This window comes from Lycium barbarum, chromosome 8 (genome assembly GCF_019175385.1).
Source record: "Lycium barbarum isolate Lr01 chromosome 8, ASM1917538v2, whole genome shotgun sequence".
Lineage (NCBI taxonomy): Eukaryota > Viridiplantae > Streptophyta > Magnoliopsida > Solanales > Solanaceae > Lycium > Lycium barbarum.
The window spans coordinates 84,616,995-84,639,894 of NC_083344.1; the positions used below are offsets into that span (position 1 = coordinate 84,616,995).

The following is a 22,900-nucleotide window of genomic DNA, read 5'->3' on the forward strand; positions in this document are numbered from 1 at the left end:
CTGGAAGATTCTCTCTTTAACCGAGCCAAAATACTTAAGAAGATCTCTCTGCCACTTTACTGATTACAAATGTGTTGAATAATGAAAACACTAACCTAAAAAAAGGAAAGAGTAGACCCCTATTTATAGCTAATAATAAATGGGCCATAGTATGTAAGAAAAAGCCTTTCTAAAAAAAAAAAAATTCTAAAATGGATAAGGCTGTATCCGTGCGGTCTAACACCCGTACAGTTGTCAGCGCAACTGGTGGAACGGTTAAATGATGCGTGGCCTGTTCTATAACGGATTCTCCGGACCTATGTTGAATGTGCCCTCTTCTGGCTCGGGTTAGCTGTACACATTAAAATACCCTCGGTTTTGGCGTAAAGTTGAATGTACTCACGACTCCTCGGTTTTAATTCCTGCCGGTTGTTACGACCTTGCTTTCCCTCGATGTCATATCGAACAGCCTTAAACTTTACCCCGGTTCTTACCGGGTACAAATTGCATCGGTTTTTACAGCATACACACCACTCCATAAGTTTCAATTAAAGTGAAAAGTATTTGCTATCGCCACGACTAATAAGTGGGTGTTTGGACATAAGAATTGTGAAACATGGAAAAAGGTAGTATTTATTTTTAAGTTGAAATATATTTGAAAATTAGAGTTGTGTTTGGACATGAATACATATTAAAGTTACTTTTTTGGATTTTTGTGAGTGAAAATTGTGAAAACAACTTTTTGAAGTTTTCCAAATTCTAAAAAATTCCGAAATTCAACTTCAAATTGAATTCCGAAAAATTATAACAATTTTATGACCGAACAGTTTTCCGGAATAATATTCGGGGGAAAAGTGACTATCCATGGCCAAACGTGCCCTAAATATCTCACGTTTCATATTTTCTCGTTCTTTAAGAAAAAAAAAAGAATTATAATATCGGTTTGCTAAAAGAAAGCTTTTTTTTTTTTGTGCGGAATGCCCTGCACTGGTCTTTAATTTTTGCCCCTCAAATTGGTGGTCTTTAATTTTTGTTCTTCACTAAAAATTTCTTGATTCCGGGTTTGAACCCCTGCATGGTCAAAATTTTAAAAAAAATCACAAGGTAGAGTTTGGATTCACAAGGTAGAGTTTTTCCTCAAACTCTACCTGATCAGGCAGAGTTTGAGGTAAGGAAAAGTTTAAAACTCTGCCTGATCAGGCGGAGTTTGATTGCAAACTCGGCCTGATCAGGCAGAGTTTGAGGCGAACTTTGCCTTAACGGAGAGTTTTGCCTTCAGGCATGACAAAACTCTACCTTACAACAGAGGTTTGCATTAAGACAATTTTTATTTTTATTCAGTTAAATTTTTGCAGAACTCTGCCTTAGGTCTAACTTTTATCCGAATAGGTCTAATTTTGCTATGAAACTATGAATTTTTATTTTTTATTGAGCAGAATTCGAACTCAGGAGTGTAAAAGTTAAAACCATCAATTTCAGGGCCAAAAATTAAAAATAGTACCTTTGAAGGTCAATCGTGGTCCAAAAGAAGGGGGTTTTGTGAAGGTGAGTGAAGTATGAATTAAGGGCTTTTTGAGTAGCATCTCCTTCCAGTTTTTCTGCTCTAAGTGTCTCCACAATGCTGTCTCGTCTGATCTCAAAATCGTCACATCTCCGGCTGTTAACCCTACTTTCCCCTAAAACCCAATCCCTCTTAAACCTTAAACCCCCCATTTCCCCTAAACCCATCATTACCCACCCATATTCCAACTCCCATTTCTTCTCCACTGGTAACAATGGCAAAGATGATTTCTGGAAACTGTCTTCTGAAGCCGAAGAATCACTATTCAATGAAGACTCAGAAAGTAGTGTTGAGGGAATAGAAAAGCAGGTTGTTGATGATGATGTGTCATGGGCTAAAGAAGAAGAAGAGGGGAGTGATGTGTTTAAGGAAGAGAAGGGTGTTGGTGCTGGTGGGGAAGAGGAGATTTGGGCAACTGCTGAAGGCTACAAACCTTGGAGTTTTGACGTTGAAGGAGAAAGAGTGTTTGATGTTGGACAAGTGGTTGAGGAGCTACAAAATGAAATGAAGGGTTTTCAAGAGGGGCCTAAAGTTGACGAGAATCCTGAACAGAAAAAACTTCTTGAATTGGAAGAAAAAACTCTCACTGAGGTTCTTAAAGGTAAGCTTTTTAGCTTATTTCAGTTTTTCTTTTCTGCGATTCTTTCTATATTTCCCTCCTTGCATACCAGTAGCATTAGTACTAGTCTCGTAGTTACTTTTCCTTCAATTTTCTGTTACTGCCTGTTGTTTTCTTTGCCTCGATTATGTTCCACTTTTGAATGCTATGCAATGATTTCTCTATTCTTTGCTATGTCTGCTTTACTGCTGTATTAACTGCTTTGATATGCGTTACTTGAGCCGATGGATTACACTGGGTATGTTGTTGTTTTATTCTTTCCATATTTCATCTCAGAACACTGTAAAAGATTTGTGCTTTAGGGTGTGTTTGGTATGATGGAAAATGTTTTCTTGAAAAACAAGTGGGGTTTTTACATGTTTTCTAGTATTTGGTAAGTAAGCAAGAAAAAAAAAAATATTATTCCAAGAACATTTATATATAATCTAACATAACATTGTGGGAGTGGAATTGGGACGGAGGGGGGTGGGAAAGAGAGGGGGGGGGGTTGTTGGGTGGGTGGGGAGCAGATAATGAACTTGAAGTGTCACTTATGGAACTTGTTTTTCCTACTTCGAGGTCATTTTACTCATTTTTAAGGAACTTGTTTTCCTAGAGAAAATGTTATCCAAAACATTTTGACCAACCAAACATAGGAAAATTGAATGTTTTCCTCCATGCCAAACACATCCTTATTGTCTGGTTGGGAAGTCTTATGTTTACTGTCATTTCTTTTCATTAGGTGCACTATTTGTGGAGTAGTGACTAGCCTAAATTGTCATGCTATTTGAAGGTGATTTTAGCTTCTTTCAGCTCATTTTCCTTGAAAAGGTGTCAACTTTTCAGGGATATTCTTAATCTAAAAAGCACTGTGAAGATGCATACTTTATGGTTTGTTAGTAAAGTTTTGTGTTTGTTGTGATTTGTTTTGCATTATGTGGCGTCTCTGTTGAGTAGCTTATGACAAGGCTAAACTGTCATGCTTTCCTAGAGTATATAATTTGAGATAAGGTAGGAGATTAGCTAGGAAACGCTTAGTCTTCTGTAGTTGCAAATTTCTGTCTGACATTTTTCAAGGCTGGAGAGTATTAGAGAAAATGACCAAAATGGTCCCTTAATGTATGAGGTTTGGTTCTATTTGGTACTTAATATATAAACTTGATGGAAATAGACCTTGATGTATCCTAAAAGGTGATGACTTGGTCCTATGCGCTATAAGTAAGGAAAATCTCTACTTTTCCCTTCAAAATAAACGGAGCCCTCACACGACGTATATGTGAGCAATCAAATTACAAAAGAGTTGCTATCAATATATGTTTTGCTGCTTGTGAAGAGGCACTTAAGGCTGGTTTTGCTGCTATCCATGGCTCCTACTATTTTCAACTGTAGTGCAATTTGCTCATAGATTGTGCATATATTATTTTGGCTCTATTACAGGTTGATACCTTTAAGGTTATCGGTTATGTTTAAGTATCTGATATCTTGGTTTCATTTTTATCTTTAGCTCTCAGACAAATGTAGCTGCTGATTTTATTTTTTTACTTTGAGTTGGCAATATTAATGGTTATTAATGTTACCAAAGACTGAAAATCTCTAATCTCAGTCAGATCTTTCTCTAATTCTGCATTGTATCATGCAACCAAGCTGCCGTTCTCTAGTTCTCACGGTTTTCTTACTTTAAATTATATGCTACCATCATATGCATCTGGCTATCAGATGCTACTAAATAGCTCACTTAATTCACCTGGTGCATCCAAAGCAGAGACAAAAATGTGCACTGTAGAGTTAAGTCTTGATGCAAGAAGGCAACTTTTTATTTTTGCAATTTGATAGCTCCTGTATATATCACGTGTGAGGGCTCTGTTTATTTTGACGGAAAAAGTAGAGATTTCCCTGAATTATGGGACTTAGGACCAAAGTCATCACCTTTTAGAATACATTAAGGACTATTTCAATCAGGTTTATATATTAAGGACCAAATAGAACCAAAGCCCACACTTTAAGGACCATTTTGATCATTTTCCCAAGACCTCCATTATGAAAGCCCCATGCTCAACCAATTGAGCCACCCTTGCGGGTGATAGTTTAAGTACATTCTTGCTAACAGGAAACATCTTTAACTTTCCAAAACTCGACAACATTTTCCCAAACCAAGTGGCACTTACCGTATGACTGGCTTGATTATATTTCCTATCCTTTTGCGTTAATAAAATTTTAGTGCATAATCTAATGAGATTGTTCCAATTTTCTTTTGATTTGAAGTAATAATTCATGGACTCCATTTGTTCTTTGATGTTTGGAAAAATCTAATATTTCTGGACGCATGTTATAGGTGCTGTAGCTACTTCCTGATTAAGTTAGTCTGTTTGATACTAACCTGACAATCAAAAATTAGCTCCATCAACTTCAATTACATTTCAGTTTCCATAGGTTAGAGATTTTGAGAAAGAATATCACTGGAGAAGTGGATACATGTCAGGGGTGGGCAGTATATGCTCTCCTACTGGTTATGCAAAACTTGATACTGCACCTCTTCTTATTGCAACAATGATTCCTTAATCCTGTTTTTGGAAATTTCTTAACAAAGTGCCTTTGGTTTCAGGTCCTAATCGTGCATTTGGTGATCTAATAGCGGCATCTGGAATCACGGAAGAAATGATGGACAGTTTGCTTGCATTGAGAGACCTGGATGGCATTCAAGGACTTCCTCCTTTAAGAGAAATCGAAGAAATGCGTTATGAAAAGAACACTAGGAAGTCAACCAGAGCTGACATAGAGCGCCAAAAACAGGAGGAAGTAGCCAAAGCACGAGTCAAACATGTAGATGAAAAGGGGAGGGCTTATGGGACAGGAAGAAGGAAGTGTAGTATAGCCCGTGTTTGGGTTGAACCAGGGGGTGGTAAATTTATGGTGAATGACAAAGAGTTTGATGTATACTTCCCAATGCTTGATCACCGGGCTGTTCTTCTTCGACCTTTTACTGAAACAAAGACATTGGGCATGTGGGACGTGAGATGTACTGTAAAAGGAGGGGGTGTGTCAGGTAAGCAGCAGTATCCATGAGTTACACTCATCAGTACCTTTACCAATAATTTCTTTTTTCTTGCCCCTTCAATCTGATAATAGTTGCTGCCAATTGATCTGTAAGCATATGACATCCTACTGATTTCCTTTATGAAGCTTTCTTGCTTGTATGTATTGCTGGGTGCATTCTAGAACAGCAATCAGACAAGGAGATGGGTAAATAGGAGTTTTGGCAACTGCATAGTTTCCACAACTGCACTGAGACCACCTGTTTATATGTGGGAGTTGGAGCCCATATGTTTTATTGACATAAATTCAATCTACTATTTAGGGAAAATATAGGAAATTTAAGAAGTATGTTATGAAGCATACTGTCCTTTACTAATAGGCCTATACCTCACATTTTCATTCCCTTTTCATTCCTCTTTCACGTTGGTGATCATTTTAACTTAGCACAAGCATTTTGTACCCCAAAATCTCCAAATAAAAGATTAGAGGTGATGTTGGCATGTTACCGTATGAAATATGTTTTTTTCCTTGAGAAGGAAATGCCAAAGTGGCCACTAGACTGAAACACTGGCCTTTTTACTGCATGAAATATTTTTTGATGTTTTGAAATACTTGGATTTTTTTTTTAATGCTTTGAAGCTTGGAAATTCTTCTCTTATAGTTGTATTTTTTCGACTGCTTTCTTTTCATCAGATTGCCCATTATGATGTTACGCTTTTAGTTAATCGTTTCATGAGACCAGTGTTTAGGAAGGCAAGCACCTTACTCCTTTTGGCGTGAGGCGAGGCGTGGCGAGCCTTCGTCGCCATTAACAGCCAAGGCGTGGCGTTTTTGGAAAGGCGAGCTGTGGCAATTTTTTTTTTTTTTGAAACTGGTAATTTTGTATTCCTCAGCATTAAGGGTATGCTGGCCACCTCCAAAAATTTACACTTTACTGAAAGAGATATACTTACAGTAATCCTAAAAAGTCCACTAATTGAACTTCCTCTTCTACATATTGTTCTTTACACCAAAAACTTAAAGAAGTAAAGACCTTCCATTGGATCTTCTGCAATGAACTTTCTCTGCCTTTAAAAATTCTGTCGTTTCTTTCCTTCCAAATGTTCCACCAGATGCAGGCAGGAACTGTTTTCCACCAAATCTTCTGACTCTTGCTCCCTCCCCTTCTTATCCAACAGCTTAGAAGGTCTGCAGTGTGTTCAGGCATAGTCCAGTTCACCTTAGCCAAATTAATGAACAGTGCCCAGACTTGTGCCGTAACTTTACAATGAAGGAAAAGGTGATTGTTTGTCTCTAAGGCCTCCTTGCATAATGTGCATCTTGAAGCAATGTTTATTCCTCTTTTTTGCAGTGCTTCATGAGTCAAGCAGGCTCTCCAAGCTACCAGCCAGGTGAAACACTTCACCTTAGTTGGTGCCACACTCTTCCAAATGGATTTCCAAGGTCCTGGTGTCCTCCCTGAAATTTCAGTCAAACCCTTGTTGTACAATCTGTTCACAGAGAACAGTCTATCTTGATTATGCTTCCATGTCAATTTATCTGGCTCAAAATTAGTTCCTTGAAATCCACCAATTACTGTCAGTAGTTCTGCTACCCATGCTATTTCCCAATCATTTAGAAGTCTTCTGAAAACCAAATTCCAACCTTGGGGAGACCACATCTCCTCTATTGTACTATCTGGATTTGTGCTTATAGAAAATAAGCTAGGAAACAGTAGTTGTAATGTCCCCTGTCCACTCCAATTTTCCTTCTAGAAAAGAATCTTGTCACCCCTACCCACCTTGTAGTTAACATTTGCCTTCAGAGCCAGCCAGAAAGCTCTAATGGTCCTCCATACCCCCACACCATAGGTATTTGTCACCTCATTTGTACACCATTTCCCATTTTGGCTATACTTATATTGGATTACCTCTTTCCATAGTGCCTGATCTTCCTGATTATATCTCCATAACCACTTCATGAGTAAGCTTTTATTTTGTAATTTTAGGTTCTTCACCCCCAATCCTCCATGCATTCTGCTTTGTTGAACTACTTCCCAATTTACCAAGTGGAACTTTTTTTCCTCATTGTTTCCTTGCCATAGAAAGTTTCTCCTTAGAGTGTCCAAAGCCTTAACCACCTTGCTTGGGATAGGAAATAAGGACATCACATATGTTGGCAGGGAATCCAAGACTGAGTTGATTAAGATGAGTCTTCCTCCCAAGGATAGGTATTGAGATTTCCATAGAGCTAGTTTCTTTTCAGTCTTCTCTATGATGCCATCCCAGATTTCCACTGCTTTATGCATTGATCCCAAAGGCATTCCAAGATAAACAGTAGGCAAATTCTCAATCTTGCAATTCAAAATGCTTGCAAGCACTTGGATCTGCTGCACCTCCTTGACTGGGAATATACTGCTTTTCCTCCAGTTGACTTTCAGCCCCGAACATGCTTCAAAAACCACTAGTATCACCCTCAAATGGCAGATCTGTTCCTGATTTGCCTCACAAAAAACTACTGTATCATCAGCATACAGTAGATGGGAGATTTCCATAACCTCATTAGCCATATTTCTCACATTAAATCCTCTGATCCAACTATTTTGAGAAGCAATTCTCATCATGCTGTCCAAGCCTTCCATAGCTATAATGAAAAGGAAAGGGGATAAAGGGTCCCCCTGCCTGAGCCCCCTTTCTGCAGGAAAAAAACCCACAGGTTCTCCATTTACTAGAATAGAGAACCTGGTAGTTTTAATGCAGAATTCCATCCACTTTAGCCACCTGCAATCAAACCCCATTTGTCTTAGAGTGTTGATAAGAAAATTCCAGTTCAAATGGTCATAGGCTTTTTCAATATCTAGCTTGCACATCACTCCTGGCTCTTCTTCTCTAAGTCTGGTGTCAATACACTCACTTGCTATTAAAGCAGCATCCATAATTTGCCTCCCCTTTATGAATGCCATTTGGTGCTCATTGACTAACTTGCTCATCACTCTCTTTAACCTTTCTGCCAGCACTTTGGAAATTATTTTGTACACACCAGTGATCAAACTAATGGGCCTAAAGTCCCTTAGTTCAATTGCACCCACCTTCTTTGGAATCAAGGCCACAAAGGTGGCATTGAAACTTTTTTCAAACTTCTGTTGAGAATGGAAATTCTGAAAAGTCAGCATCAAATCCTCCTTCAGAACATCCCAAAATGCCTGGAAGAAGGCCATTTTGTATCCATCCGGGCCAGGTGCCTTATCAACAGCACACAGTTTGATCCCTTCCCATACTTCATCTTCTTCAAATTGCCTTGACATCCATATTTGCTCTTCTCCAGTAATGCTTTGGACACCTTAAATGTTCAAGTTTGGTCTCCATGCTTCTGTCTCACTGTAAAGGTTCTGATAGAATTCTAGAATTGCATTCTGAATATCCATAGGTTCAGAGGATCTAACTCCATCAACCATTAAAGTGTCAATAGTGTTGAATCTTTTGTGAGCTGTGGCCATCCTGTGAAAATACTTTGTGTTTTTGTCTCCACTCTTGATCCATTGCACTCTAGATCTTTGTCTCCAGGCTATCTCTTCATTTCTAGCCACTTCTTCATACTCCATAGCCAACTGAGCCTTCTGCAATTGCTCATCTTCAGTCAGAGGTCTTTGTTCTTGAATAACTTCTAGACTGCCAACTTGTTCCAGTATTTTGTCTTTTCTTTCCCTCCAGTTTCCCTTATTCTCCTTGCTCCATTCTTTAAGTTTTCCTTTTAACAGGTTTAACTTTGCAGCTAACTTGTAGTCTGGTCTTCCTGTAACATCAAAGGAGCTCCACCATTCTTGCACTTTGCTTCTGAAACCATCCACCTTCAACCACCAATTTTCAAACTTGAAATAAGTTTTCTTAAAGGACCAATCTCCGCATGTTAGCATGATTGGATTATGATCAGATCCCAGGTTTGGCATTACATCCTGTTTGATCTGTAGGAACGTTTCATCCCAAAGTGTTGAAAAGAGGAATCTGTCAATCCTAGAGGCAGTTCTATGATTTGTTCCCCCTCTCCAAGTATAGGACCCCCCCAAATAAAGGAGGATCCACCAACTCCACCTCATTGATGCACTCAGAAAATTCCTTCATAGCACCAGATAGCCTGCTACATTCAGTTCTTTCAGATGGGAACCTTGTGACATTAAAGTCACCACAAACCACCCACGGACCCTCACATAAAGCCCTCATAGCACCTATCTCCTCCCACAGTTCCCTCCTTACAATTCTCCCACAATCAGCATAAACTGCTGTAATAAACCAGATGAAATCCTGATTTATCCCACACAATTTACAAGTTAAACTTTGATTCCCATTTTCCACTATTTCTCCTCTCCACTGCCTCTTATCCCATAACACTATAATGCCCCCCCTAGTGCCTAATGACTCAAGCCATACACCCCCCACCCATCTGTTTCCCCAGAGTTGTTGTAGATAATTTCCCACTTCCCCACTCAATTTTGTTTCCACCAGAACATAGATGTCAGCCCCCCATTGTTGTATTCTACTCCTTACAGTATTCCTTTTACTCTCCATATTCAACCCCCTCACGTTCCAAGAAACTATTTTTATCCTCATTATAAAGGAGTTATTAGATTCCTCCCCCTACTTCTTGATTCACTCCTTGGTTCCCCATCTTTGAAATTCATATCAAGTATCAAATTTCTTAGCTCCCTAGGAACTGTCTGTTTATCAGCATTGTGTTCTATTGAGATAACTGAAGTTATCCCTTTTTCTCTCCTTTGGTCAATCTTTGTGAATAAAGCTTCGGCCTCCCTAGAGCAACCTTCAAATGCTGCTCCGAATTCCTGGCTCATCCTCACAATATTACCCTGAACCCACAGGTTCGATCTCATCACTGCTTCCTTGTCACATTCAGAAAAATCTGTTTGTATGGGAGTAGGCTCTCCCAGTAGAGTTATCTGGTTTGTGTTCCCATGTTCTTCAATTTTCTCTTCATCTTCTTGACTTTCAGTTGGCAAAACCATCTGTCCATCTTCTTCTTCTTCTTCTTCAAACTCTTGGTACTGATCCATTCCTTTATCTCCTGCATCTTTCCTCCCCGACCCAAAATTTCAATTCGCCACTTTCTTGAACCCTAAAACTGGGGAATCTGTGTGAAGTGGTAATATAGAAGAGGAGGGAATTGAAATTGCCTTTTGCATGTTGGTAGAAGCTTCCCAATTGGCAAAGCACTCGAGGAATTTGGATGCCATCTCTTTCAAGTTGTTGAAGTGATTCTTATAGCCATCTACAGTGGAAGTATCCGGAGTTTTAAGTTCTGTAGATGAAGCACGTGACCCACCATGTGATTCACTTAAAACTGGTCCCTTTTCAGACTCATATTGGGCCAAACAGTTAAGTTTATTTGGGCCCAGAGTTAAATCCTTCTCAGATCCAACATAAATCTGGCCCTTCTCAGTATTTGAATTTAAACCTATCGCACGTGCCACTGCAGAATCACGTGCAAAGTCAGCAACATCTGACTTTTCCTTCTGCTTAGCGACTGTATCTGTACTTTTACCCAGTGTCTTCGATATCTGCTGGGTAAAAGAATGTAACACCTCTTTCTCCTCTTCTTCTCCGATGACAACTCTCGCCGGAGATTCCACCCAAACCTGGAGGGTAAAAAGAAGTCTGCCTTGCTGCAGGGTGACTTCTTTAGGAACCTCTCTACCATCTCCTTTGACTCTGATTCTAGCCCACTTTACATGATTCCGGAGTTGAGTCTCTTCCTCTGTTTCCAGCCAGCCTCCACAAAATTCATCAATGACTTTGAAAACTTCAGATGACCAGAATTGGAGCGGCACACCCACGACCCTAATCCAGACGGAATTTGGCATATTTCCTTGTTCTATGACTCCTGATAAAGAAGACCACCACTGAAGATTGATTTGGGCTCTTTTCCAGTGCCACTCCCCTTTCAGGACTTGCTCAGCTATGCTTTTGGATGGAAATTCAAACAGAAATCGATTTTCTCCCATGGCATAAATATTGAGCCCATGGATCTGTTTCCAAGTGGAAGAAGTCCATCTTCGTAGGTCATACAAAGTTGGAATTTCCTCATTTACAAAGTAACCCACCAAGCATCTGCCAAGTACCATATTCTGATGACGTGCCATACCTTCCTTTATCTGAATAACCTCTCCCCTCTTTAATGTGGAGCCTCCAACCACTTCATTGTTCGACCATTTACAGCTTTTAATTGCTTCTGCATATTGGAACTTTTTGTCTACAAACCTAGGTTCCCTCACATTAAATTTGTCAACAAAGCTATTAATGAATCTGCCAATCTTGTCAGCCAGATAGGTCCAACCAGCATTAAACGATACTTCGGGTATGATTATCACCGCTCTCCTTCTCCCTCGTAAACTGATAATGCTAATATATCTACCAAAGCCATTAAAATTCCTGGAACAAAAGGTCTCAGAGAAACTGTCTCTCCTCTTCCATCTTCTCACTACATTGCCTCGTACCTTTGATGCCTCCCTCATGTTCTGGACTATCCATTCCAAAGTCTTCTTGTTCAAAGAAACTCTTCTGATGAAATTTTTCCCTCTTTCGGTCCAGTCAAACCAATGTTCTGCTGTGTTTGAGGATCTAGTGATATCATAAGACTTAAAGCCTACCGCGAAGTAAATGCTATCATCCATCTCCTAGAAGGTTGGAAAAAAAAGGAAGTAGAGTGAGAAATCTGGTGATCAGAAGGACCACCGGAGTTAGGGGCTAGTTATCACAAAGCAACTTTAGTGCATTGCCTCGGGATAAGTGCCTGGGAGCATTTTTCAGATAAAAGAGAAGACTTGTTTAAAAAAAAAATGGCGAGCATGGCGACGCCTTTTGATTAAAAAAAAAACGTGTGACTTGAAACAAAACAGAAAAAAGATAGCAAAAGATTAATTTTTACCCTAGGGCTTCGCTTTCAGTTGTTTCATCTTCCATCTTCCTCAGTCGCAGCTGCTAGGAAAATAGAAAAAAGAGAGCAAAAGATTAATTTTTACCCTAGGGTTTCACTTTCAGTTGTCTCATCTTCCATCTTCCTCAGCCGCTGCTACTAGGGTTTTCAGGTAAGCCTTTTCCAGCAGCAGATCTGACTTTTAGACTTTAGTATCAACTATCAACTATCTACTTTTAGTTTTTTAATTGAAATATTTGCTAGTATTTTGTTGAGTATTTGAGTTTTTGGGTATTTATATATGCATATTTAATATTTTAATTTTTTGTGTTAATTCTCGCCTCGCTTCTAAAAGGCGCTCGCCACGCCTCGCCATGAGGCGTGAGGCAAGCCCTTGTCGCCACGCCTCGCCTCTCGCCATCCTAAACACTGCGTGAGACTATTCTAACAATTCCAAGAACAGCCCAATTGCGTCAAATTTCTGGGCTAGCTCCTTTTTGGTGTCCAAGTCAGATTGCGTGCACGCCGACTATTTCTCTTTTCCCTTCTTTCCAACCATAATTAATATTTTTGATTGGTTCTCTTGTTGTAAACTTCTCATTGTGAAGTTACAGGTCTTATACGCCTAAAGGAGATGAAATACGTGTTTGCATTAAAAAAGTGTGTTGAGTCCCTTTACGTGGACCAATGTTGAAGAAGGAAGAGAAAGGTTTTCTTTTGGTTGCATTTAGAAAGATTGAGAGAACTGGAATAGAATTTTACCTTCATATATTCGTCAGCTGCATAATTGATAAGGTTATTTGGTATATATCTCTAAAGAAAAGAGAAAAAGAAGAAGAAGCTATTTGGTATTATAAAAAGTGCTATGATTACTTTTTATATCGAACCTCCATTTATACTGATAAGGAAAAGTTCAATAATAGGTAATTGTAGCACTTCTATTTCTATAAAATTTTAGGGGCCAACGATGAAGCATTAATGTGTACATCCTTTACTCAATTAGCTTAATCAATTCAGATAATAGCTAGTGACCTGACTTCCTCAATTCTATCTACCGAAGAGCCGTTCCTTGACCTAATCCTTCCCAATTCCTTGCTCCTCTGCCAATTTGTTTAAGATAAACCGTGTTCTTTGTTCTTTTATCTTTCTCTTTGCCAGGTGAAGTGCTTATCAAATACCATTCTTTGGTAGTCCTGGTTCATGTAATTTGTTTAAGATAAACTGATAAGTACGGTTGCATTTGAAAAGTTGCATAATGCAAGTATCTGGTGAATTCTGGCTATCAATATGAAATTGCATAAGCTTCGTTTTCAGTACTCACGCTTTACATTCTAAACTTAGCTCCTATTTGCCCATAGATTTTGGGAGCATATTTTGAACATTTGTTTTCAAATATTCGTTTGGCCATAAAATTTTGATAGATTTTGAAAAACAAATCTTCAAATCCCAAATTCTGGCTCAAACCTGTTTTTGGGCCAAAATCTATGTTTTGGCCTTTTCAAAACTTTTAAAAACTACCCCAAACTTTTATATTTTATAAAAAGCCCCATCTATTTATGACCCAACTAATTCTATATACCGTGTTCCTCGGTTATCTGATCTGGAAATGCATACTTGTCGTGAAGAGATTGTTCGTACAATGTGGGAAGATTATATTAAAGAATAGCTAGTTACTAACGTTGGTTTTTTTTTTTTTTTTTTGCACGGATGGATCTTTGTATTGTAATTTGAATTGTAGTAGCTAGTAAGTGTGTTATTAGCAGCGGTTATTAAAATATCATGTTCTGCATAATTTGGAATTAGCAAGTATGTATGTTTTGTATGGTTGGGTATTCTTGATAGTTTTTAGAACTTATGGGTAAAAGTAATGTTTCATGTTTTCCAAAACAAAAAGTGAAATATGTTTTGAAAAACTATGGCCAAACACATTTTTAAAACTTGAAAAACTTCACCCAAATCAAGTTTTTCAATATTTTTTTGGGAATCTATGGCCAACCGCTAGCTTATACTGTTGTTAATGGATCTCAGTAATCAAGCTGTCTAGTAGTAATTGCGAATAACAACCATCTTTCAATAACCGGCCCAACCTGCCCATGTTTAAACGGGCTGGGTGAGTGATATTATAATATGGCTCAAATGTGGATGAGCCCATACTTGACCCGTTACAAAATGGGCAAAATACGGGGTACTTGCTAACCCAATAATAACACTAACCTAATTCCCCTTCACAGTCCTTCGGCAGAATCCAAACCACTTCCCCAGAAAAGAATTACCAAGTGGGATGTGGAAGTCACAACTTAGTTCCGCTTTCAAAGATCACCTTTAGAGGCAAAGGTCTGCATCAGTGTTATCAAAGGCGCGCTTAAGCCCTGAAGCGAGGCTCAAAACATGTTGAGCGCTTCACCTCGCTTTATATGCGCTTCAGTGTCATCATCAAGGCTCTAAGACATACTTTTCCTTGCCAATGAGCCTCTCTTGGAGAGGTGACACTAGATGATTGATATTTCACTTTATCGTAATATTTTTACAATTTCTTTGTCCATATATTTGTTATTCATGCTTATTATTATCAATCTTGGACTAAACATATATATACACAGTCAAACCTCTCTATAACAGCATCATTGGGTTCGAAATTTTTTGGCCGTTATAGAGATTTACTGTTATAACCTATAACAACATCGGCATTTAAATAATATTTTGCCGTTATAGGCAAAAAAGATGCATAAAATCTAATTTTTCATTTTTAATTGCCAAATTCTAAGTTTAATCACACTTTGTATAACGAAGGAAAATCTTTTAATGATGACAATATATATATATATATATATTCATATGATATTTTTTGACAATATATATATATATATTCTTTGTCCATATATTTGTTATTCATGCTTATTATTATCAATCTTGGACTAAACATATATATATATACAGTCAAACCTCTCTATAACATCATTGGGTCCGAAATGTTTTGGCCGTTATAGAGATTTGCTGTTATAACCTATAACAGCATTGACATTTAAATAATATTTTGCTGTTATAGGCAAAAAAGATGCATAAAATCTAATTTTTCATTTTTAATTGGCAAATTCTAAGTTTAATCACACTTTGTATAACGAAGGAAAATCTTTTAATGATGACAATATATATATATATATATATATATATATATATATATATATATATATATATATATATATATATATATATATATTCATATGATATTTTTTGTCATAAATATTGTATTAAAGGATCAAATATTTGGTCAAAATCTCTACACTTATTATTGGTAATCATAGATATTCTATTTTTATAAAGATGGTTAATTATTATATTACCAAAAAAAGAAGATAGTTGTTATATGGGGGGTAATTTTACAAAGAGCGTACTATTATAAAGTTGGATGTTGCTGTTATAGGTGAAATGCTGTTATAGAGAAGTAAAATATAACATAAAAAATCGGTTCCGAAAAAACTTGGCTGTGATAGAGAGGTGTTGTTATATGCGGATGCCGTTATAGAGAGGTCTGACTGTATTTGTATTTTTGCACCATTGCACTTTTTTTCATTAAAGCCCACGCTTTATTTGCGCTTTGCGCTTAAAGCCCCAGCTGACCTTAGAGCTTTTTTGCGTTTTTCGCTTTTGATAACACTGGTCTGCATTTGGTTTCACTTTGTTCCAGTATAGGCTGCTATATGAATCTGTTTTATATTGAAATAGATCTTATTTTTGTATCGACCTGTATGGAATTAAATGAATATTTCGTTATATAGATTTTCAGTTTTCACTCAAATAGAGTACTTTGTTATTTTTTTTCCTGAGAGTACTTTCTAGATTAACTTTATAGTTACTTCATCTAGTTTGGCGAATAGTAAGGTCTTTCGGAAACAGTCTATCTACCTTCCAAGGTAGAGATAAGGTCTGCGTACGCTCTACCCTCCCCAGACTCCACTTGTGGGATTACACTGGGTATGTTGTTGTTGTTGCTAGTTTGGCGAATAGTATGACGTTACTTAGAGAGCGATCCTGAACTAATAATTATAAAGACTGCTTAAGTACTTCCAGCTTAATGCTTTCTTTTAGAGAGGCTTTCCTTTCTAGTTTCTACAAACATCATTCTGTCATGTGTTCTCTGGCAAGCTGTTGAAAAGCTTGATTGTTGTGAATATTACAAAGACTTCTAATTACTGTATGCTGATTATGCCTCTTGCTCTCATGTTGACATGACCAAATATACTTTAGATAGAAGTTTAGGGGGGAACCACAAGCTGATCCTCTGCCTTATGTGATTGAGTTTTGGCCTATGTATGCCTTCATGATTTTACCATGCTCCCTCCCCATCATTCCAAAAACCCAAAAATAGAAGTACTTTATATTTCCAGGATTAGGTAGGAATTGGAACTTCTTTCCTTTCAACTGTCTGTGTATAGAGTGTTCTTTATTTTATCATTAAGTTGAAGTTGATATTTTTTAAGCTCTCAATCATTTGCCTTAGATTGTTTTACGTGTGGTTTTGGATGACTGATATGGTCAAAATCAGGTCAAGTTGGTGCAATTCAGTTGGGTATCAGCAGGGCATTGCAGAATTGGGACCCAGAGTTGCGGCCTCCCCTCAGAGAAGGTAATACTTGCTACATGTACTGCCTCACCTAGATGTGTTTGTAGGGTTCTTGGCTTGTCAAATCTATGACTTCTTCCTCCATATCATGTCAAGTTAGAGGATGTATATGTTGGTTATTGTTACAATGCTACTCAGTTGCACTCGAGCTCACACTTGTTTTGCATCCCAAACATATGGGAATTGAGTTTCCGTGATCAAAGCTGCTTATCATTATCTTTGCAGGTGGCTACTTGACGAGAGACTCGAGAGTTGTGGAGAGGAAAAAGCCTGGTAAAGCAAAAGCAAGAAAGAGCTTCCAATGGGTCAAGCGTTGATCTGTTATGGCGCTTACATTTGGATGTTGCAGGAATTTGCATCTCGAAGGATTTGGCATCAATCACATAGTTTTCTATTTGAAGCCATGGTTTACTTAAGGCACGAGCATACAAAAATTGTTGCCCAGAATATTCTGAGTTGGCTGAGTTTTAGCCTTTTAGGATGCTTGCCTATTTTTGTTGTTTAAGATATTTGCTTTCTCACTCTCATTTTTGTAACATATTAGCTTGATAGAACTAAATTTTGTATCCAAGAGGATAGATGAGCAATGCCATTGAGAGCTTTAATAATGCAAACTACCCTACCTTTGATGTGTTCCAAGTCCTGCAAAATTTCTCCATTGTTAGCTATCCTCTTGAGTACAAGTTGTAGGTTGAATTCTTGTAAACCCCAGCTAGCTTAAGATTGAGGTGTTATAAACCCACATAAATCCCTTGGCGACATTAATGTTTTTGTTATCTTAAAATAAAAAAAACTTTGTTGATATCATCTTTCTTTTTATATAAAATTATAACTTGGTGGACAACTTTCACTAACAGCTTACTTTAAGAGGAATCCCACTTGGCGTTTTGCATAGTCTTTATTTTGTTTTTGCTTAGAGATGTTCTCCCGCGATATTTGTGATCAGGTAGATATCAGAACCTGAATTCCTATAAAAATATCATAACCGCAGTATTTATATTCTTACTCTTATGGATAGAATCACTCCGTACAATTGCTATACTATCCACAGTTATGTTGACGGGACAAAAATTAGCTCACAGTAAAAAATTACTGTCTCCAACAACTGTACTAATTCTTTAAAACAGCTTAGATCTTCATACTCGACGTCCCTATTGCTACTCACTTCGGGAAATACCATGCTTTCCTATTTTTTACTGAAAAACCCAAAGATAGGGACTTCAAATTTATCCTTGTTACTGGTAAGGAAGTTTTCCATAGTGCTCAGGAAAGTAAAGGTAATACTTATTAAATGGCATCCTCCACCTCTTGGCTTCTTCAAATTGAATATTGATGGCTGTGTGAAAGACACAAGTAATGCATTGGCCTGAAAAATATTAAACCCTCTAATTGCTCCCCTCTCTTCCAAAAATAACTGACTAAAACCCTAAAACCTTTTTTTCATGGCCACGGCGGCCGGCGGCCAGCCTCAACCGGTGGCTGGTCTGCCCTCAACCATCCCAAATAACAATACCCCAAAAACTAAACCATATCACAACCTTTCAACCACCAGAACAAGTGGAAAATCTAGACCTTAAACCTATTACATATTTGCATGGAGAACCTACTATTGTGTGGACAAAGAGAGAATTTGAGGAACTATCACGACGCCAAAATTTGAAATATGCTATTATTGCAAAGTTCTCGTATGGCCCGCCAGATCAACATGAATTGAAGAGGATTTTGCCGATTCAATTAGAGATCAAAGGACGTTGTGACATTGGATTTTTTGAGGAGAGACGCATCTTATTACGACTATCTTTGCTGGAGGATTATGCTGCACTTACGTCAAGTGCTTTTGAATTGGATCTTAATATGGGATCCTTGGTTTAAGCCGGAGGAAGAAACCACGATTGCAGTTGCATGGATCTCATTCCCTGGATTACCCACAAATTTATTTGACAAAGAATCAATGTTCTCTATGGCCCAAGCAGTGGGCACTCCATTGGTAATTGATAAAGCTACGAAAAATCGGACTAGACCAAGTTGTGCTCGTGTGAAAGTGGAAGTTGATCTAATGAAAGAATTGCCAAAAGAATACACATCAGTTGTGTTGATGAGGATACTGGTGAAGTAATGGCAAAAAATTCAATATGATTATCTACCAAATTATTGTACACATTGCAAGCTACAAGGGCATGATATACATATTTGTTGGGTAGTCAATCCAGAACTTAGGCCCAAAAAGGAGGAGGAGAACTCCAAACCCAAAACTGCTCCTGAAAAGCCGAAAGAAAAAAGTGAGGATGCAAAGCAGCAGCGTACAAAAAAGCAAATACAATGGGAAGCATAACAATGGGAAAGGTGCACATTACAATGAGAAGCATAACAATGGGAATCAGCCTAAAATGGAATGGAATATGGCGATAAATAAAAAGAAAAGAAATTATAATATGGGGGAGAATCAGAAAGTGAATGACAAGATGGAAATTGCTGGTAGCAGTCAACAGAACTTGAAAGGAACAATGCAAGGGGTTAATACTAATAATAACTTTGCAGCAATGACTAATGTAGAGGAAGAACAATCTGTGGAATTGGTTCAGGAACAAAAAAGTAAAGAAACTGCAAAACCATGGATTGAGGCCTCCTTTGGTAAACAATTGCAATCTTCGGGGGAAGCACACAAGGAGAATGACAGTTTAAATGGGGACAAAGATAACAAAGTACACATAGAGAAAGAAAGTAGCTCCAGCAAACCAGCGAGTGACAAGGAAAACAAGGTGGATCAAAACAACAAAGTATCATACAGGGGGAGAATAATGATCAACAACAACATCACAACGAGAAGAGGGATAGTGACAATGATACAAACCAGAGGCAACACAATGAAGAGGCAACACAATGAAGAGGTTCATGGTAACAACCAATCAACAACTGAGGCTGAGCAGGAAGTAGCCAAACCTGAATTTGGTGAAGAAGAAATGGAACATGTGGTTTTTGATGTGGATTTGAACAAGGAACCAGACAAGTCTCCTGATGATAGTACTGAAGTGGCATTTGAGGAAGAACATCCTGATCCTGCAAACAAAGATACAATTGGGGATGATCAATCTTCTTCAAAAGGGGAAAAGGAAGCAGAAATTGAAGTCCACAACACAGGGATTCACCAGAAGCAAAATATTATAGAAGTCAGTGATGAAAACATGCAGAATATTGAGGACAATAAAAGAGAGTGGAAAATACAAAACAGGAGACACATAGAAGAGACAACAAGTTGGCTACCAAAAATTTTGAACCCGGAGAACAAACAAAAGTGGAAAGCAGCAAAGAAATTGACATCAGTGATAATGCTGAGTTGAATAATCAGAATATCACACAGCATATGCAGCAGGCAATGACCAAGGGAGGTGTATCACCAAGAAATTTTTCAAAATAAAAAAAAGCCAACAAGAAACTAGCCCGAGAGAAAAGTGTACCTCCATCAATTGGTGGAGGTGTACAGACAAGGAAAACTGCCTCTAAATCAAAAGTTTTCCAATGAATAGCGCACTTATATGGAATATTAGATATGTTAATACGAAGCAAGCTTTTGAAAGAGTGGTGGTGTTAAACAGACAGAAGAAATTCAATTTTACAGCTTTAATGGAGCCATTTCAACATTAGAGACATATTGAGATATATAAGTTATAGTACGAATGTCAACTGCATGGCATAACATTAATGGGAAGATCTGGGTGTTTTTTGATGAGGAATACCAAGTGGACGTCCAGATGGATACATAACAACTTTTGTTAATCAAATTGGTAAACTTAGATGGAGGTCAGGAGCTTATTGTCACTTTGATCTATGCTAGCACAGATAGAAGAACTAGGGTGAATTTATGAAATGATTTGTACTATATGTACGGTGGCCTAAATTCGCCATGGCTAGTAGGAGGTGACTTCAACATAATAGTGAAGTATGGTGGATTAGAAGTGCCATTTGTGGAGGTTAAGGATTTCAATCAGTGCAATAATCTTTGTCAACTCACAGATATGGGATTCAAAGGTAGCATGTATACATGGTGGAATGGAAGATTAGATGATCAATGTATTTTCAAGAGATTGGACAGATGTTTAGATAACCAGGAATTACAAGATATGTATCCTAATTTTGAAGTGGAGCATCTTATCAAGCAAGGATCTGATCACTCTCCATTGATGATTACTTGTTCAGAAGATAGAAGGATAATTAAGAAAATTTTCAGGTTGTTAAACTTCTGGGTAGAACATCCTACTTTTGTGGAAATGGTGAGATCTAACTGGTCAGGATATCATGGATCAAACCCTTTCTATATCTTTCATAGCAAGTTGAAGAATCTCAGTAAAGTGTTGTCTAAATGGAGTAGAGATACTTATGGGGATATCTTTAGACAGATAGATACACTAGTAGAAGTGGTCAAAATTCATGAATTGGAATTTGAAGAAAACCCCACAGGAACTAACAGAGAAAGATTGCAGAAAGTACAAGCTGAGTTGATTAAATTCTATGCTGTGGATGAGCAATTCTGGAAGCAAAAATCTGGTATGCAGTGGTTCATGGATGGGGACAGAAATACAAAATTCTTTCATGCACATGTGAAAGGGAAGAGGAAAAAGCTGCAACTTAATAGAATCCAGGATCAGAATAGTATGTGCTTAGAGAATGGAGATGATATTGTGAGGGAAGCTACTAATTTCTTTCAAAATCAGTTTATTGCTGAAACAGAGGCAACTGATTTTGAGCTACTGAAACACATCCCTAAATTGATCACAGCTGAACAGAATAGAGAACTACATGAGTTTTCTGAAGATAGTGAAATCAAAAGTGCAGTGTTTGGGTTGAATGCTAATAGTGCAGGTGGTCCTGATGGATATACAGGAAAGTTTTTTCAAGCTACATGGGATATTATTGCTAAGGATGTCATCACTATGGTACATTCATTCTTTTGTGGACATGAACTACCAAGATATGTAACCTGCACCAACTTAGTGTTAATTCCCAAAAAGAAAGAGGTTCTTACTTGTTCAGATCTAAGGCCTATCAGTTTAAGTAACTTCATCAGTAAGGTTTTCTCAAGAATAATACATGAGAGAATGGTGAAGTTGCTATCCCAGATAATATCACCTCAGCAGGCAGATTTTGTGAAAAGAAGAAGCATTGTGGAGAATATTTTTCTTGTTCAAGAAATAGTCCATGACATAAGAATAAGGGAAAGCCAGCCAATGCAATTATCAAACCGGATATGGCAAAGGCTTATGACAGAGTTTCTTGGTTATTCTTAACAAAGGTACTGAGGAAGATGGGTTTTGGAGAGATGTTGATTGACATGGTATACAGAATTATCTCTAATAATTGGTATTCTGTATTGATAAATGGGCAAGCTCATGGGTTCTTTAAATCATCAAGGGGAGTAAAGCAAGGAGATTCTCTGTCTCTTACTCTATTTATCATAGCAGCAGAATGCATGACAAGGGCCTTAAATGCTTTACACAAAAAAGAGGGATATGTTGGGTATGATATGCCAAAATGGAGTCCATATATCAATCATTTGGCATATGCAGATGATACCATTATATTCACATTTGCACAGCCAGAAACATTAAAGATGATAATGGATACTTTGGAAAAATATGAGAAGATCAGTGGCCAAAAAATCAACAAGGGAAAGAGTGCAGTGTATCTCCACCAGTCAGCTACTCAGACAGTGGTCAACAGAGTAGTGGAGAGTACAAATATTCCAAGAAAAGAGTTTCCTTTTTTTTATCTCTGGGTGCCAATCCATTATGGACAGAGAAGGATAGCATACTTCAAGGAAATTACAGATAAGATTCAAAACAGATTAAGTTCTTAGACTGGAAAGTTGTTATCAGTAGGAGAAAAAGCTACTCTCATCTGTCATGTGCTTCAAAGCATGCCTATTCACCTACTTTCAGCATGTGACCCACCATCAGGGTTTTTTGCACAGATGCATAGGTTGTTTGCTAAATATTTCTAGAATAATTTTGTTGGAAATTCAAGTAAGCACTGGGCCTCTTGGACTACACTGTGTCATCCTAAAGAAGAAGGGGGAATGGGATTCAGATGCTTGCAAGATATGTCCAAAGCATTGTTTGCCAAACTCTGGTGGAATTTTAGGACAAAACAGTCTCTGTGGAGAAACTATATGAGTAACAAGTATCTGAAGAAGAAGAATGCTGTGTTGGCAGAG

At 37.8% G+C, this 22,900-nt stretch overlaps 2 protein-coding genes across 2 annotated transcripts; both read left to right on the forward strand.

The window, feature by feature from the left end:
* Positions 1 to 1,505: 1,505 nt before the first annotated feature.
* Positions 1,506 to 17,331, forward strand: LOC132606256 (small ribosomal subunit protein uS9m-like). Its single transcript, XM_060319665.1, has 4 exons — positions 1,506 to 2,141; positions 4,741 to 5,181; positions 16,615 to 16,695; positions 16,918 to 17,331. The coding sequence occupies exons 1-4, from the start codon at positions 1,598 to 1,600 to the stop codon at positions 17,007 to 17,009; spliced, it is 1,158 nt and encodes a 385-aa protein (XP_060175648.1). The 5' UTR covers positions 1,506 to 1,597; the 3' UTR covers positions 17,010 to 17,331.
* A 3,239-nt stretch (positions 17,332 to 20,570) lies between these two features.
* On the forward strand, positions 20,571 to 21,974 carry LOC132607915 (uncharacterized). The gene has a single exon (XM_060321995.1). The coding sequence runs from the start codon at positions 20,571 to 20,573 to the stop codon at positions 21,972 to 21,974; it is 1,404 nt and encodes a 467-aa protein (XP_060177978.1).
* Positions 21,975 to 22,900: the final 926 nt, after the last annotated feature.

Bases quoted from the DNA above. Each gene is read 5' to 3' on its own strand.
- LOC132606256 (XM_060319665.1), top strand. From the start codon at position 1,598: ATGCTGTCTCGTCTGATCTCAAAATCGTCACATCTCCGGCTGTTAACC. The intron at 2,142-4,740 runs GTAAGCTTTTTA...CTTTGGTTTCAG, and splicing joins TCTCACTGAGGTTCTTAAAG to GTCCTAATCGTGCATTTGGT. The intron at 5,182-16,614 runs GTAAGCAGCAGT...GGTCAAAATCAG, and splicing joins AAAAGGAGGGGGTGTGTCAG to GTCAAGTTGGTGCAATTCAG.
- LOC132607915 (XM_060321995.1), top strand. From the start codon at position 20,571: ATGTACGGTGGCCTAAATTCGCCATGGCTAGTAGGAGGTGACTTCAAC.